Source organism: Phyllostomus hastatus, unplaced genomic scaffold, assembly GCF_019186645.2.
Source record: "Phyllostomus hastatus isolate PE091 unplaced genomic scaffold, TTU_PhHast_1.1 phas_scaffold_78, whole genome shotgun sequence".
NCBI classification, from domain to species: domain Eukaryota; kingdom Metazoa; phylum Chordata; class Mammalia; order Chiroptera; family Phyllostomidae; genus Phyllostomus; species Phyllostomus hastatus.
Window position 1 is genome coordinate 49840462 of NW_025334041.1, and position 16256 is coordinate 49856717.

Below are 16256 nucleotides of genomic sequence, written 5' to 3' on the forward strand. Positions count from 1 at the left end.
TGGCCAATTTCCTTTTGCTTTATGAACAGGATGTATAAAAGAGTTAGAAGAACTTCAATTCTAAAAGAATGAGAACTGCTTTCTAGAAATAGGGAAGCATTATTACTCAATTAGCACATTTCTTTCAAAATAAAATTTTGAGAAAATTTTAAAAACTTGGAACAAAATATTAAAACTTTTTAATAATGTATGTAGATTTTTTCTTTTTAATAATACTTAGGTATCAAATATAAGAGAAGTAGTACTTTATTTCTGTTGTTCACATTAGCTGTACAGTACATGTGAGTATTCTCTTTGTTACTAACTTTCTCTTAATGTGAATAAATTTCATAACCCATGTGTTTCTTGGATATTGTAGGAAAGCCCCATGGCAAAGGCATTAAAGGGAAGTTCTCCCAGAAACATGAAAGTGAATTTCATGTATTTAAATATTTTTTAAGCAAAAGGAATACTTACTTTAAAAATTGAAAATGGATCAGTGTATGACAGGACATTCAGTTGAAGAATAAATTTGAGTTGGGAAACCAAAACATGAATAGCAGCAGCTGTGGTGAAGCCACTTATTAGGGATTCAGATAGATATACCACCATGAATCCGACCTGCAGAACCCCCATGAGCAACTGGAAACAGAAAGGCAATTGTTAGTATAGATTAGGAGTACACTTTAGCAAACTGAAGGATCAGCAATTGAAGTAATCAAAATGTAAAGGTTCATCCAGTACATATAAGTCTTAAAATTACATCAGTTCCTGTCTCCTGAAACACCTCTCCTCTCCCACCCCATCCTCCAATGTGGAATGTTACATGCCGTTCAAATAGCATGCAAGTCTAGCACCCGCCCCCGCAAAGTAACGGGCTTATCTACCCCCCTCTTTTAAAGGTGTCTTTAGAAGACTTAACTATAAAGCTTTCATAGCAGAATCTTATCTATTTTCCTCAACAATTTCCCTAAGTCATTTTAGGTTACACTTTCTAGCTGTTGTAGCATCCATTCATATTCCCTCAAACAAGTTGCTTGACTTTTGTAAGAAATAAATAACTGTGTATTGGACATCTGAAGTGCTCAGTTTTAACTGAGAGAAAAAAATGGTTAATTGCCCCAAAGCATCAATATTTTGCGATCAGATGAATGGATGGATTTTTTTTCCCTTGGACACTTGCCCTGCCTTTCCATTCATGTTCCTGAATGCAGCCAGAGCTGTGGACATGCTAAGACACTGGGTTCAGAAATGTCTTAGAACTGATGACACGGATTGTCAATAGAACATACCACTTACATTTTTGTGCAAACTGATTCTTTAAGGAAAGGTCTTAACCAGTAATATCACTATTCAAAATTTAGGTAACATCTTGTGGAGTCCATGACATTTTCACCATCAGCAGTGATATGGCATGGGAAGGAGGCTCTAAGTCCCTCTGTCAACCACTTCAGCTTTCCCAAAATATTTGATATGGACAGTTGAAAAGTCTGAAACTCCAATCCCTTCCAACTAGATTACAGTCTCTAAGGAACTAGAAAAAATTTCCAAAGCTTCCAGTTTTACTCTTACTTGCATATAGTTACATTTAGTGACTATATTGAATTCAGCATTTCACTCCTCACCACGTGTCTTTCTGTTCCCACTTTTCCTACTCTCTAGACCCACCCTCACTCATCTTTGCAATGTGGATCTGCCCCTCCACTTCTGGTTGTGGCAAGTGACCCTTAAATTATTTCCCATGGACCATGAAAGGAGGGCTACAAATCAAATGGAACAGTGGGGAGGGGTGGCAAGAAGGAGGAAAATCAGAGAAATGTGCATCAGTCAGGAAAAGCAGATTGGGGAGGGTAGATTATATGAGAAAGGGCTCACCTGAATGATTCCAGAAAAAACTGTGACCGTTGCAGCCACCATCACCTTATGGTCATCTAGTGATGAATCATTACTCATTGAGATATTAGAGGAATCCATAGCAACTGGATTGGACATGGGGGTTAATCTCGAAACTGTTGCTCCCACCATCATACTCAGAACTGGAAAAGGACCTAATTCACAGAGGGTGAATTGTGGTCAATAAACATCTTCCTAATGCACAGCTGTCTTTCAGTTTTAATTCTTACAAGGAACTATGACTCATCTCCTGGATTATGCACAACTTGAAATTGATACAATATGTGGCTAATGGGATTCACAAAGAAAAGGCATAATGAGCATCAATTAGTCCAGGTACTCACTTACCCGCAGATATGTGTCTAGAAGTTCCCAAGAAAAAGTAGACGATGACTGGGAAAAAGGCTGCATATAACCCATAGCTTGGAGGGATGTTGACCAGCAGACCATATGCTAAACCTGTAAATACACAAACATTAGGGTCTTTATTTTATACAAGGGGAATCATAGAAGTTCTCATTAGATTCTTTAAATATTTATAATTGGACCCTAAATATGTTACTTTATGAACTCAAAAGTATCAAAGATGTAAATGTAAGAGCTAAAACTATAAAACTCTTAGAAGAAAACAGGTGTAAACCTTTGTGATCTTGAATTAGGCAATGGTTTCTCAGAAATGATAACTACAGTAGGCAATCAAATTAAAAACCAATAAAATGGACTTCATCAATAATTTTAAATGTGTGTTTCAAATGATACCATAAGAAGTGAAATGACAATGCATAGAGTGGTAAAAATTATTTGCAAGTTATATTTTGAATAAGGGTCTAGTATCCAAAATATATAAATAACCCTTGCAACTCAACAATAAAAAGTCAAATAATCTAATTTTAAAATATGCAGGACTTCCAGTCAAGATGGCAGCATAGGTAAACGTGACTTGCCTCCTTCAAAAACCACATCAAAATTACAACTAAGCTACAGCACAACCATCACTCAGAACCATCAAAAATCGTGTTGAGTGGACGTTTGACAACTACAGATTCAAAGGAACCACATCCATCCAGACTGGTAGAAGGGGCAGAGCTATGGAATGGGTTAGTTCCACAACCATGTGTGGTGGACAAAAATTCTGGAAGGATATCTCATGAGTGGGGGGTCCATCCCCACAACAGGCCCCCTAGTCTAGGGTTCTAGTGCCAGGAAGATATGTCCTCACAACTTCTGGCTGAAAAAAACATAGGGACTGAGTTGGTAGAAGAAACTTCTGGAGTCTAAGCAGTTCCTCTTAAAGAACCCACACACAGACTTACTAAGACTCACTCTCTCTGAGCTCTAGCACCAGGGAGCAGCCTGAAAGGCACTGTTAGCACACAGGGAGGAACTAAAGTGTCTGGCATCAAGGCAAGAGCTGTGGGACAGCTTTCTCCTAGACAGAAAGGTAGGCAAAGGCCATTATCCCTTTTCTGAACCCTCCCCACAGAGAGCCACAGAGCTGGCAAGAAGGTACCATATGTGAGACTCCATCAATCTGGCTAACACTGTTTGCTCTGCCCTGGAGATCCCCTGAGACTCCATCCCACCCAACTTATGGGTCCACACAAACTGTTAAATGTGAGTTTTCCATATGAATAGCTGGTCTTGGTTCATACTTCACAACTTGTTAATTCTCTTAAATATGAAACAGCCAATTTGAGTGGGCCCCCAGCCCCCATACATCTTGCTAAGTGGCCCCAGGCATGGTACTAGCAGCAGCCAGCCTAGATTCACACTTTGGCTTCACCTGGGAATCTACAAGCCCAGCACAAGTAGCAGCCATCTCAGATTGCTTTATAGCTCATGCAGGGTGCCCTCAGGCAGAACATGGGTGGGGGTTGAACTTGGCCTGCTCCACCCAGGAAAACCCAGAGCCTGCACTTCCAGTAGACAGCTACAGACCACATTGGAGCACCACTAGCCTGCCTCTGCATAGCTTATCCTCCATAGAGAGCACAGGTGTGTTATCTGTAGTTATGGCCAGTCTTTGTTGCTGACTAGCCTGGGTAAATCCCTCCCATTGACCTGCCAACAGCTATCAAAGCTCAACAAGAGGAGGCAGTAGTCAGCCTACATGAAGGGTGCACCTTGATCAAGTACCCAGTTTGAGTGGTAGGGAAGGCTGAACCACTAGACCCCATAGGACACCTATATTATTAGGCCACACTACTAAGACAGGGAGTCATAGCAGCTCTGTTTAATAGATACAAACAGACACAGGGAGGCTGTCAGAATGAGGAGACAAAGAAACATGGCCCAAGTGAAAGAACAGATTATAACTCCAGAAAAAGAACTAAATGAAATGGAGATGCAGGGTTCAAAACACAGGTTATAAGGATGCTCAGGGAACTTAGTGAGGACCTCAACAGCACTGAAGAGATCCACTAAGAAATGAGGGCTATATTAATGGAAATGAAGAACAATTTACAAGGAAACAATAGTAGAGAGGAAAGCTGAGAATCAAATCAATGATTTGGAACAAAAGGAAGAAAACAAAAACAACCAATCAGAACAATAAGAAGAGAAAAAGAATCCAAAACAATGAAGATTGTATAAACAGTCTCTGGGACAACTCCAAGCAATCCAACATTTCCATCATGGGGTGCCTGAAGGAGAAGAGAAAAAGCAAGAAATTGGAGATCTATTTGAAAAAATAATGGAAAAAAAAACCCCACCTTCCGTAATTTGGTGAAGGGAATAGACATGCAAGCCTAGGAAGCACAGAGAGTCCCAAACAAGAGGGATGCAAAGAGGCCCACTCCAAGACACATCATAATTAAAATGCCAAAGGTTAAAGAGAAAGAGAGAATCTTAGAAGCGGCAAGAGAAAATCAGTTAGTTACCCCAGGGGAGTTCCCATAAGACTGTCAGCTGATTTCTCAAAAGAAACTTTGAAGGCTAGAAGGAATGGGCAAGAAATATTCAAAGTCATGAAGAGCAGGGACCTACAGCCAAGATGGCCTTCCCCAGCAAAAATATAATTTAGAATTGAAAAGCTAATAAAGAGCTTCCCAGAGAAGAAAAAACTAAAGGAGTTCATTATCATCAAACCATTATTATATGCAATGTTATAGGGACTTATTTAATAAAAAGAAGAAACTGAACAATATAATGGCAGTAAATACATATCTATCAATAACTGAATCTAAAAACCAAACCTAGCAAACAAGAACAGAGACAGATTCATGGATACAGAGTGCATTTTGATAGTTGTCAGATGGGAGGGGTGTTTGGGGAATTGGTTGAAGAGGTGAGGGGATTAAGAGGTACAAATACATAGTTACAGAATAGCCATGGGGATGTAAGTACAGTATAGGAAATGGCATAACCAAAGCACTTATACACATGATCCATGGACATGAACCATGGTGGGGGGATTGCCTGAGGGAGTGGAGTATGCTGTGTGGAGCGGGGCAAGGTGGAAAAATTGGGATAACTGTAATAGCATAATAAATAAAATTAAATAAAAAAGAAAATATAAATGAAAAAATAAAATGTGTAAAAGATTTAAATAAACTCTCACAAAATATATACACATCTCTCATAAGTAACTGAAAAGATTCAATATCATTAGTCAGTAAATACAAACAAAACCAGAATGTGACACCATTTTTTAGTCATTACAACAGTTAAAATAAAAATGTCAGACAGTAACCAGTGTTCACCATGATATGAAGAAATTTGAACCCTCATATGTCACTAATAGGTTACCATATGACACAGGAATTACACTCTGAGAATTGAAACATATGTTCCCATAAAACTTGTACATAATGTTCATTCCTAGTAGCCACAAAGTAGAAATCAAAGCAACCCAAATGTCCATTGATTCATGAATGCATAAACAAAATGTGGTCTATCCATACAATAAAATATTATTTATCCATAGAAAAGAATGAAGCATCCATACAAGCTGAAACATGGATGAACTTTAAGAACATTCTTCTAAGTGAAAGAAACCAGACACAAAAGACCACATATTCTGTGAACCTATTTATATGAAGTGCTCAGATTAAGCAAGTCCATAGAGACAGAAAGTTATTGCAAGAGGTATAGATGGAGGGGGAAATGCAAAGTGACTGCTAATGGGCAAGAGATTTTTGGTGTAGTGGTGGTGGTAAAAATATTCTGGAATTAGATGTGATGGTTGCATAACCTTGTGAATATATCAAAAACAAACAAAAAACCCCACAAAAACCCAAACAAACAAAAAACAAACCCCACTGACTTGTACACATTAAGAGAATGAATTTTATGATAGTTGAATTATATCACAAAGACATTTTTACCTTGTAGTACACACACCAGCCCTGTGCTGATTCCAGAAACAATGTCACTGAGTAGCCACTCCTTTACCCGGTATGCTGGTAACCAAGATGCTATGGGGAGCAAAGAGAGGGCAATTTTCCTGGCCTTTTCTGTAGAACAGCTGAAATATTGAAAGCCACAGGTCAGTTAATATCAAATTTTAAGTTAGTACCTCATTGTGGGTGGAAAATTGGTAAAGATAATAATATTTTAAAGAACAGACTAGTACTGTTACTAACTTTCCCACAAATAGTCACTTTCTTACCCGTATCAATTGCCCCCTGGCCACAACCAAACAATTTTTAAAAAGAAAAATACTGCTTTTCTTCAGCTGTAATAGACCTTATTTGTCATCCTCAGCTTGAATTGTTCAACATTTCAATTGAGAATGTGCCTCTGTCCTCATCTATTAGTCCTGTGACATGGAAAGACTGTGTTGAGAGCTGAGATGGTGTTCATTTCAGAGTCGACCTTTCCAGCTCTAGCAGGAAAGTTTGGAAACCAAAGATAAGAAGACTCTGAAAGCTGTGGGCTAGAGCCAGAAAGGAGAGCTTGAAAGTCTAAAAATTTAAGAGAAAGTGTTGCATTTATTTCTAATGCCAGTACCTTAAAAAAATTATCTTACCTACAACACACTTTGAGATGATCCAGAAATGTCTTATGATATCTGTGTTTCTTCTTATGTTCTTCCCCAAAAGCATTTGCAGAATATACTGGCCTGGCCACAATGTACTGATTCCCAATGGGCTCGATCATTTTGCTTCTTCTGAAGGCTGTGGTAAGTGGAAGACCTTTGGAACGATGTGGCAAGCCCTCTTCTTGCCTTTAGCAGGTAAAAATGCCAGAAATCAAATGGAGCTTGCTTCTTAAATAACTCGGAGATAATGTGATGCAATTTACAGATGAGTGAGCTCTGGACTGAATGTTACCACCTTTTGAGATCAAAAGAGGCAGGATTAAGGGACCTGGTTGTGTTTTGAGACAGTGATATTCCAATGAGCTGGACACTGCTCCTTTGGGTAAGTGAACAAAAGCTTTTATTTTTTTTAAAGACCACCAACAAGCAATAGAAATGGACTTCGTTTACTAATCAGTCAGTGCATTTTTACTTGTAAAGTAAGATCTCCTCAAGAAAAGGAATTTTACTTTTTTTCTTAGAAACAGTCCCAAAATTATGGCATTTGAGGAGTGGGACAGATTAGATTTAAAGTCTACTCATTCCCCCTAACTCCAGTCAAGACTGTTCTGTTTTACCCATCAGAATTTTTGTAATACCTTAGCAAATGTTTTTAATGTGTGAAATTCAAGAATATTGCTCATTTAAGTTATTTTTCTATTGTTTCTGGCAGTTGAATAGAGTTTTACAATTTATAATGGAAGAAACTGGCATAAAACATTACTTGGTGACTTAGTTCACTAGTGATGAGATCTTTTAAAGGAAAGATCTTGGGCAATTTACTTAACCTCTTTGAGGTTCAGTAATTGGGATAATAATACTCAAGTTTTAGGGTGATTTTGAAGATTAAGTGAGAATGTCTTCAAAGCATCTATCTTGTGCCTAGCACACAAAATGCAAATGATATTTATTATTCTCTTAGCATTTCTGCATGAAGTGTTTACATTTTTTGTTGTTATCTCAATCTATTATGTTTAAAAGATCAATTTTGCAAAACCTTTTAATGGTCATTACTTATTTAGCCCTCACAATTTTTTGAGACACTTACAATTATTATTACTGTTCTCTTCTTACAAATGAGAAAATAATAGCACACTCCTCCTCACAAAAATCTAAGTACTTTTTTTTCAGGTTATACATCTAGTAGAGTGACAAAATGTGACTTCTGTTTTCAGATTTCTTTGCTACTTCTTCTTCAACTTCTCTATTGTCCAGTGTGAACATAATTAAAGAACAATCTAAAGAATTATTAGCATTTTCCCCTCTTATCTTCCCTGACCACAATCACAATTATTAATGGAATTATCTCAAACTAGATTGTACCTTGTTACATGGTGCTGTCTCATAGCTTAGGAATTTTCAGCATGTTTGCAAAGCTTAAGTTATAACCAGGAATCAGATGCTAGCCTCAACTTCTGTCCCCACCTGACCTTTCTTTGACCATCCATTTCTCTTTCCAACCCCATTCCCTGGCCTTCTTCTAAAGTTCTCTCTACTGACCTTCTCTCATCTTGATATAAAGCTTCTTGCCACTCTATGGCTTGACCTCCAGAGTTCAAGTCCCTTTGAGCTTTGTTATGACTGGTAGCTTAGACTCCCTCATCTGTTCTTTCTGACCCTCCTCACACCTCAAACTGCTTGTTCTCCTGCTTCTCATCTCTCTCTCCTCTTCCATCCCTTCACCCCCAGTTCCAGGTATCATAGCTTACTAGCTATATAGTTCTTCCCACTTTCAGAAAAACTTGTACATGAGGTAGAGTTGACTTACTTATTGCTGTGCATAGCACAGATTTTCATCCTGACTTGCCAATTACTAACAGTGCGGTTGGAACATCAACACTTAAGATTGAATCCATGTTATTGACTCATGACACCTTAGCACTCTAGCAAAGGCTATCTGGAGTTGTCCTTCAAGAACAACTTTAGTCCTGTGAGGTATCGAACCCAGCCAACCTTAAGGTGAAGAAAACTCAGGTACTGTATATTTATTTCTGTCAGATGCTGTCATGAACAGAAAAAAAGATTCCAGTATTTTGTTGCTTTACTCATACTTTCACCAAGGTGTTCATGAAAACTCATTAATTCTCCTTTTTAAAAAAGATCCTATAGGGTAAGGGCCATCTAGGAACATGTATAAAGGAAATATGAACAAAGCAAAAGGAGGTAGGTTCAAGGGTGGGGATGGGTGGGGTGGGGAGTAAGGTGGAGTGAAAATAGAGTCAACTGTGCTTGAACAACAATAAAAAATAAAATATATAAAAAGTAAAAATTTTTAAATGAAAAAAAGAGAGAAAGATCCTAAAAGTATTCCTTTTTTTCCTTTTGCTCTTTATATTTTCTCCCTGCTAAGTCACGGTCTAATTTTTTTCTTTTGCCAGTAACAAAGATGGCGGAAACAACTTCATTTTTATTAAGTGTCCTTCCCTGAGGATGCCCTTGGTGGCTCTTTAGTGGGTTCCATCATACCTCCAGCTGCATGAAAGGACTAAACTTTGGCCATCCTGCCTCAGACTGGAAAATGCCTCCTCCTCCTCACACCCAGAGCTGAATAAAAGGTGAGTGCTCAACACAGGAATCAGGACAGCTTACAGAATATTTTCAGAGTGAGAGAGAGAGAGAGACCCTAATGGCCACATTCTATCTGGTGGTTTTTCCCTTGCTGTCTTTCTGCTCCCCAAAGCTATTGTCTCACATTCCTCATGTGACTGACAACCTGACCCACTGAATCAACCACCCTTCCGTGACTCTGCTGAGAGAAGTTCCAAGTAGTCATAAATTGATGTCATTCTCCATTTTATCATTTCAGGGGTTATTGAGAATGAGCTATATTACTTAGGAATTAAAAAGTGAATTTCTTAACTTTAAAAAAAAACCCTGAATGGGTTAATTTTCCTCATAAATTCTTGGAAAATTTTTCCTTGGTTCCTAGAATCACAATTCTAGTTTCAAATATTAACACTCATGTTAATGTATACCTTTTCATGTTCTGTTTTATCTTAGTGCATCAAATTTCTTTCTGGGGTCCTTAGGGTGTCAGTGGCTTTTGAGGGATTGAAATTTATTCTCAGGGATGTTTCCTCCTAAAAATTTTAGAATTCTAAACTTTGTTTATATATATTTCCACTGTTATTTCTTTTCCTATTATGTGTTCTTTTTTAATTTTTTGGTTTATTATCTCTCTCTCTCTCTCTCTCTCTCTCTCTCTCTCTCTCATTTGCTCTTGGTCCTAGAGCTTAGTCATACATATTTATCTTTCTCTGCTTTTCTTTTTATTTTTTCCTAAGAAGAAATTTAATTTTGAGATTATTTCTGAACTTCAGTTCTTTTCCAATTTAACTATTCTAGTTTATTAATAACTTGATATTTGTAGGGATTAAGATGTGTATGTGCATACTCTTCTTCCCCTGCCAGTTCCACCCATTTCCAACCTGTAGGCCAATCAGCAGGCCAACACTTCCTGGCTCTGCCAGGCTCACTGCACTGAGAAGTTTCTTATGGCCCTGACATTTCCACTCCTCAACACTTACCTATTCAGTGTTCTAGTTTTTCAGGGGTCTGCCCTTCCTAACATGCTCAGATGTAATGCTAGTATTTTTCTTTCATTAGTGATAATTTGAAACCAGGAGGCAAGCAGGTGTAGAGAGTATTTCCCAGCCTGTCCCCAGTCATGGTAGATACTTCCACCACACTCATAATGTGGGCTATTGGTTACCCTGGCCCTCAGTAAGGTCTCAAAATACTCCTGTGCCAGTCCATGGAAAAGCAGAAGTAAACCAGCCCTCTTTCATGAGTTGGTCCTTGGACAATGGCAAATGTCTTGATAGCTATAGTTGGGTGACAAGTAGGAGAATAAGCAGAATAATTGCTCCAGTAAGTACCTTGAGAGGGACCCCAATCAGCAGCCAAAGGAGAACCAGAACTCAAGGGTACATAACTCCCATATTCTGCTTGGTGTCCAGCTGTATGGAAGCAGGCAGATGATGGTATCAGAACTTGAGAGGGCCAGAGGGTGATTAGGAGTAACTGGGCTGGTGGTGGGGTATGCTGGGAATGGGTAAAAAGGATATCAGTGCAGATGTTGGTGAAGAAAGTTCAGGAGGAGTCAGGGCTGGGGCAGGCCATAATTTCTAGTTAAATCCTATGATTCCTGTGAGCCTTAGTCACTTTTGAAACATAACAGGGTAAGGAATTAAACTATATTATATATGTAAACCCAAACTGAGTAGCTATTTTCTTGGGAGATATAACTTATCATCTAGAACATAAAAAAAATAGCTGTTTTTCACTATCATTTAGTGATGATCCTTTGAAAACTACCAGCATCTCACAAACCCTTCCAACTTGTTTCTGAAGTCATAGTCTCTCCAGAGAGAGGGGAGAGGCTGACACAGAAGGTGATTCAAGGTGATGGGACTGAGGTGAAGATCCTGAAGATATGAAGGCAGTTCCTCCACAGAATCCCAGAACAAGATGACTTAAGGGAAAAATTTGGATATTTTTTAACTAAAATAATAGGGACAATTAACACAACTCGAGTTCAGTGTCTCATATTGCTTATTAATAAAGTCTGTTTATGTGTCAATTTGTAGTGATCTTATCTTCTAGGAACTTAGTTTTAACTTTATCTTAGTTCAGGTACTAAACTTATTATTATTATTGATAATTGGCTCCATTGGCAATTATTATTATTGGCCATGCTGCTGAAAAACTAAGTCGTACCTAATTTAGTTAGGAGGTACAGCAGAGGAGAGGTAGAATATGGCAGCAAAGTAGACTGGGCTTGCTTTGCCATTGCATGTGTTATTACAAGCAAGCACTTCAAACTTTAGTATTTCTTTCTTTTTTTATTGTTGTTCAATTACAGTTGTCCCCCTGTCCCTCTCCCCCCCATTACTTAGTATTTCTAATGGTAAGAGGAGATGCCATTACCTTCCTTGTAGGGCTGTTGTTAAGACTGAAAATAAGGTATGTAATGAGAGACTTCTTAGCTTTAATTTCATAGGTGAAGGCCTCAGGTCTGAGTTTAATATTGACTTAGTATTAACCTAATTTACAACTGCACCTGTATGACAAAAGTCATTTGGAACCTACCTGACAATGTTAGTGTTGCGATGTTTTCTATGACTTCCTGTTTACTCTGAGCTTTTCCAGAATTAACATTTTTCCATTCTCACCCATTTAATTTAACTTAATTAGAAAGCATCTACCTATCTATCTGTGGCATACAAACTCTTTGATATTTTAGCTCCAGCCTATCTTACAAGCTTCTTCACACCTCTTCCTCTTTCACAATTACAGCAGTTTCCTAGCACACCATGATATGTACCATCTCCATGCCTTTGCACACATTTTCCTTTTTCTGTGCTCCTCTCCTTCAAAACCTGGTAAATTCCAATTCATCTTGAAAAATACTCAACTATCCCTGACTATGATTCATTCCTTGAACAACCATTGTTTGTCAGGAACTACTTCCTAACATAATTGTATAAGATAAAAAGATACTGTGACATCTTTGTGGGAACCCTCAAGAAGTTCATCATTTCTTTCTTGTACATACTTGTACTGTCATGTGCCACATGACAACTTTTCAGTCAATGATGGACTGTATATATTATGGTGGTCCCATAAGATTATAATGGAGCTGAAAAATTCCTATCATGTGGTGATGACATGGCCTTAAATGTTGTAGCACAATACATTTACTCACGTGCTTGTGGTGATGCTCATGTTAACAAACTTACTGCACTGTTGGTCATATAAAAGTATAGTACATACAATTATGTATGGTACATAATACTTGATAATGATAATAAAAGACTGTGCTACTGGGTTATGTATTTACTATGCTATACTTTTTATAGTTATTGTAGAGTATACTCTTTCTACTTATAAAAAGTTTGCTGTAATACAGTATGCTATGTTACCCAACAGTACCCTCTTATATCTTATGTTTCCTGAGTCCTTTGATTGCATCATTCTCTTTTATGCTTGATTTAACATTGCGTTGTTTTGTTCATCAGGTCCCCTAGGTGTTCAAACAATGATGAAATTGCCTATGACACATTTCTCAGAATGCATCCCCATCGTTAGGTGAAATCTGACCATGCAGATTTGTACCCCATATCATACTGTATTATTGTTGTTCACAAGTTTCTCTCCCCAATAAGACTCAGTTCCCTAACAGCAAGGCCTGAATCTTAATCATTTTTTCTTTTTTGCATAGTAATTGCTCACAAAGTCTTCTGGAACTAAACCAAATTATAAGCAAGAGATATGTAAATGATAAATGATGTAGTCCTAAACTCCAAAGTTTATGTACATAGGAAGAATGCCCAAAATAACTGGTACAGATAATGAAGTGTGAGAGGAAGGGATATGAATGTAGGTTAGAAATGAAGAAGATTTGATAAAGAAACTGGGTATTATGTGAGACCTTAAAAAACAGATAGGTTTGGGAGCGGTGATGGGAAATACCTAGAAATGAACAAAATCATGTTTAAGGGATAATGATTCAAAAACAGGAACAAAAGACATTGTTGGTCAACTTCAGAGGAATGTTAAGATGTGCCATAGCAAGGAGTTTCAGACCCCGTTGGCTCACAAAACAGTAAAGATGACCACTTGACTGTCTATAAGGCTTTGTGGTTTTCTAAGCATTTTGAATTTTCCTTTTACATATTAAATTATGACATAGACAAAGAAGGTAACCATGATCACCAAGTTACAGATGAAGAAATTGAAATTGGAGATGATAAATAACTTTCCCAAGTCTTACAGCTAGTAAATGGCAGAGCTGGGACCATAAGCTAGTTCTTTGAACGATTGTTTCCAGTATATACTATCATTTGCCATATTCATATGTGTGTGTATGTGTGTACATTAGTCTGATCCCAACAGACACAACACAGGAAAACCAAACTCCAGGTGAGGCCCTCAGTACCCTTGACCTTGAGCATAAGAGCCTCTCCCTTCATGCTCCTACTCTCAACATTCCATGCACAAAATGTGAACCTGGGTAGCCTGGAGTTTAATATGCTTGTAGAGAAATAACCTATTCTCTCCTATGTTCCCTAACAAAGTGAAACAGGGTAGAAGAGGTTCTTCTTTTTTCTTTGGAGAACAAAAGACTTCCTTTATGGAGAGAAGCTGGACTAAGTTATTACTTAGTTATTGTATAGTTAAAAAAATATCCATTCTTTCCCTGGCCAGGTGGCTCATTTGGTTGGCGTGTTGTCCTGATGCACCAGGGTTGTGGGTTCAATCCCCAGTCAGGGTGCATGCAGGAATCAACCAGTGAATGCATGAATGACTAAACCAACAAATCCATGTTTCTCTCTCTCTCAAATCAATCAACAAATAAAAAAAAATCATTGTCATTTTTAACTGTTTTGTTTCATATTGGAATATGAGTTTTAGTCAATATGAGACATTTGTTCACCTTATTTACCTACTTCCTTATTCATGTATCCAGATGGAGCAGGCAAGGTACATATTAATCCACTATAAACTACTTGTTTCTGAAATTAAATAGTTGCTTCCTAATTTCTCAGTAAGAATGATCTTTATGTGGCCAACTTTCACTACACTATTTCTCTGAATGATAAATTTACTTTGAAAAAAATTATTTAGTCCAAAGATTTAACACTTGGACATTTTTCTCACTTGCACTTTTAAAGAATGTTGTGTAACTTTTTCCTGATGTTTTAAAGAATGAAATAAATTTCATCTTGTTAGGACTGGTAAGCTGTGGGAGCCTTTAACTGATAAGTATCCCTGCATGGTATACAATTGACCCTTGGACAACATGAAGGCTAAGGGCACCAAATCTGTATATAACTTTGGCTCTTCCAAAACTTAATTACTAATGCCTTACTGTGGACCAGGAGCCTTACCAATAACATAAAGTTGATTAACACATATTTTGTATATGTAGTATGTACTATATTCTTACAATAAGGTAAGCTAGACAAAAGCAAATATTATTAAGAAAATTGTAAGAGAAAATACATTTACAGTATTTATTGAAAAAAATCTACATATTAAGTGGACCCACACAGTTCAAATCTGTGTTGTTCAAGGGTCAACTATAATATTACTCATGGCACATGGTAGTCTGTTAATTTCCAGTGACAATTTCTCTATCTCTCTTCTTTTTCACTGTGTATTGTACTTGTCTCTATTCCCTTTTCTCTTTCCACCCTTTTCTGTCTTGGACTTTTTGGGGTGCCTGGCAGACAAATCCCTCACTTCTGGACCAAAAGACTTTTTGCAATACCTTCTAACAGATGATTCTATTTACTGGAAAAACCTTTCCTAAAAGCTTGTTCTATTTGCCAACCTTCAGAACAAATCATTTACCTATAAAGTCAGATTTGGGTGCAGAGTTAAGAAAATTATGTGGGCAATTAAGGCAAAAATCTCTGCTATCTTTGTAAAAAGCTACTAAAGCCTTAACAATGCATATAATCATTTACTTGGTCAAACCAAATTCTACTCAAATATTTGCTTCACATTGCCAGGGCTCCATACATACATTTTTACGCTATTGTTCTAAAGAGGTTTTGATCAGCAAAAATATACCATTTTCAAGAAACATTAAACCAGTTTTAGTAAAATGATCATAAATTTGGTTCCTACCTGATATACATTCAGTGAAGCACTTCAGCAACAGTGGCTAATTTCTGAGATAAAGCAACCAAGTTCTAAGGGCTAGTGTCCATTCACTTAAAGCTATAGACTTTGAATGCATCCATACGTACAAAGATGTCTATATGTAGAATATGTAAGTCAGTTGAGAAATTACCATTCTGTCACCTTTAATAATTAACTTTCATTAACTTTTACAACAACAAAAAGACTCTAATGTGGTCTTGACCTTTGAGACTATGATCAGCAGAAAGGATGATAACAGCTTCCTCAAGTTCCTCATGAGATTACACCACTCATTGCACTTCTGTGTGTGCAAGTGTATCATTGATTTGTGGAGACCTGCACAGCAGATGTTCATGTGTAAGTAAAAAGAAAATCTCAGCAAGGGTTATCTCTCTGACATTTTACCAACCAGTTTAGATGGGAGTTCAGAGGTGTGTCTTCTTGGCTGGATGACTCCATGGAACTCTCATGAGCTGCACAAGGATGTTGTACATGTTAACCCCTGGTGTGATAAAGGGCCTTCTTAGGAAGCTCTCCCAACTTTAGGCAACAAGACTCCAGACTCTAATTCCTGCCCCTCTGCACCCCCCATCACTATTCCCACTAAGAGCAGTAAACCCTTTGTCACTAAAGCCAATAATAATTTGCATCCTCATCTCACTCAATATATTAGCATTTAACATGATGATGATTCTTCTTGGAAATCTCTTTT

General features: G+C 37.6%; 1 protein-coding gene across 2 annotated transcripts in view; it reads right to left on the reverse strand.

Annotated features, from left to right (window-relative positions):
• The window catches only part of SLC26A3 (solute carrier family 26 member 3), a 42849-nt gene extending 27191 nt beyond the window's left edge, over positions 1-15658 (reverse strand). The window contains exons 1-6 of one of the 2 annotated variants that reach the window (XM_045828804.1): positions 15530-15658; positions 6842-7039; positions 6198-6337; positions 2221-2331; positions 1855-2027; positions 457-621 (exon numbers count right to left, since the gene is read on the reverse strand). In XM_045828804.1, coding sequence (XP_045684760.1) covers positions 457-621; positions 1855-2027; positions 2221-2331; positions 6198-6337; positions 6842-7039; positions 15530-15540 — 798 coding nt within the window. In that variant the 5' untranslated portion in view covers positions 15541-15658. Of the gene's footprint in view, positions 1-456; positions 622-1854; positions 2028-2220; positions 2332-6197; positions 6338-6841; positions 7149-15529 lie in introns of both variants that reach the window. The other variant, XM_045828805.1, reaches the window with a different exon arrangement.
• Between the last annotated feature and the right edge of the window lie 598 nt (positions 15659-16256).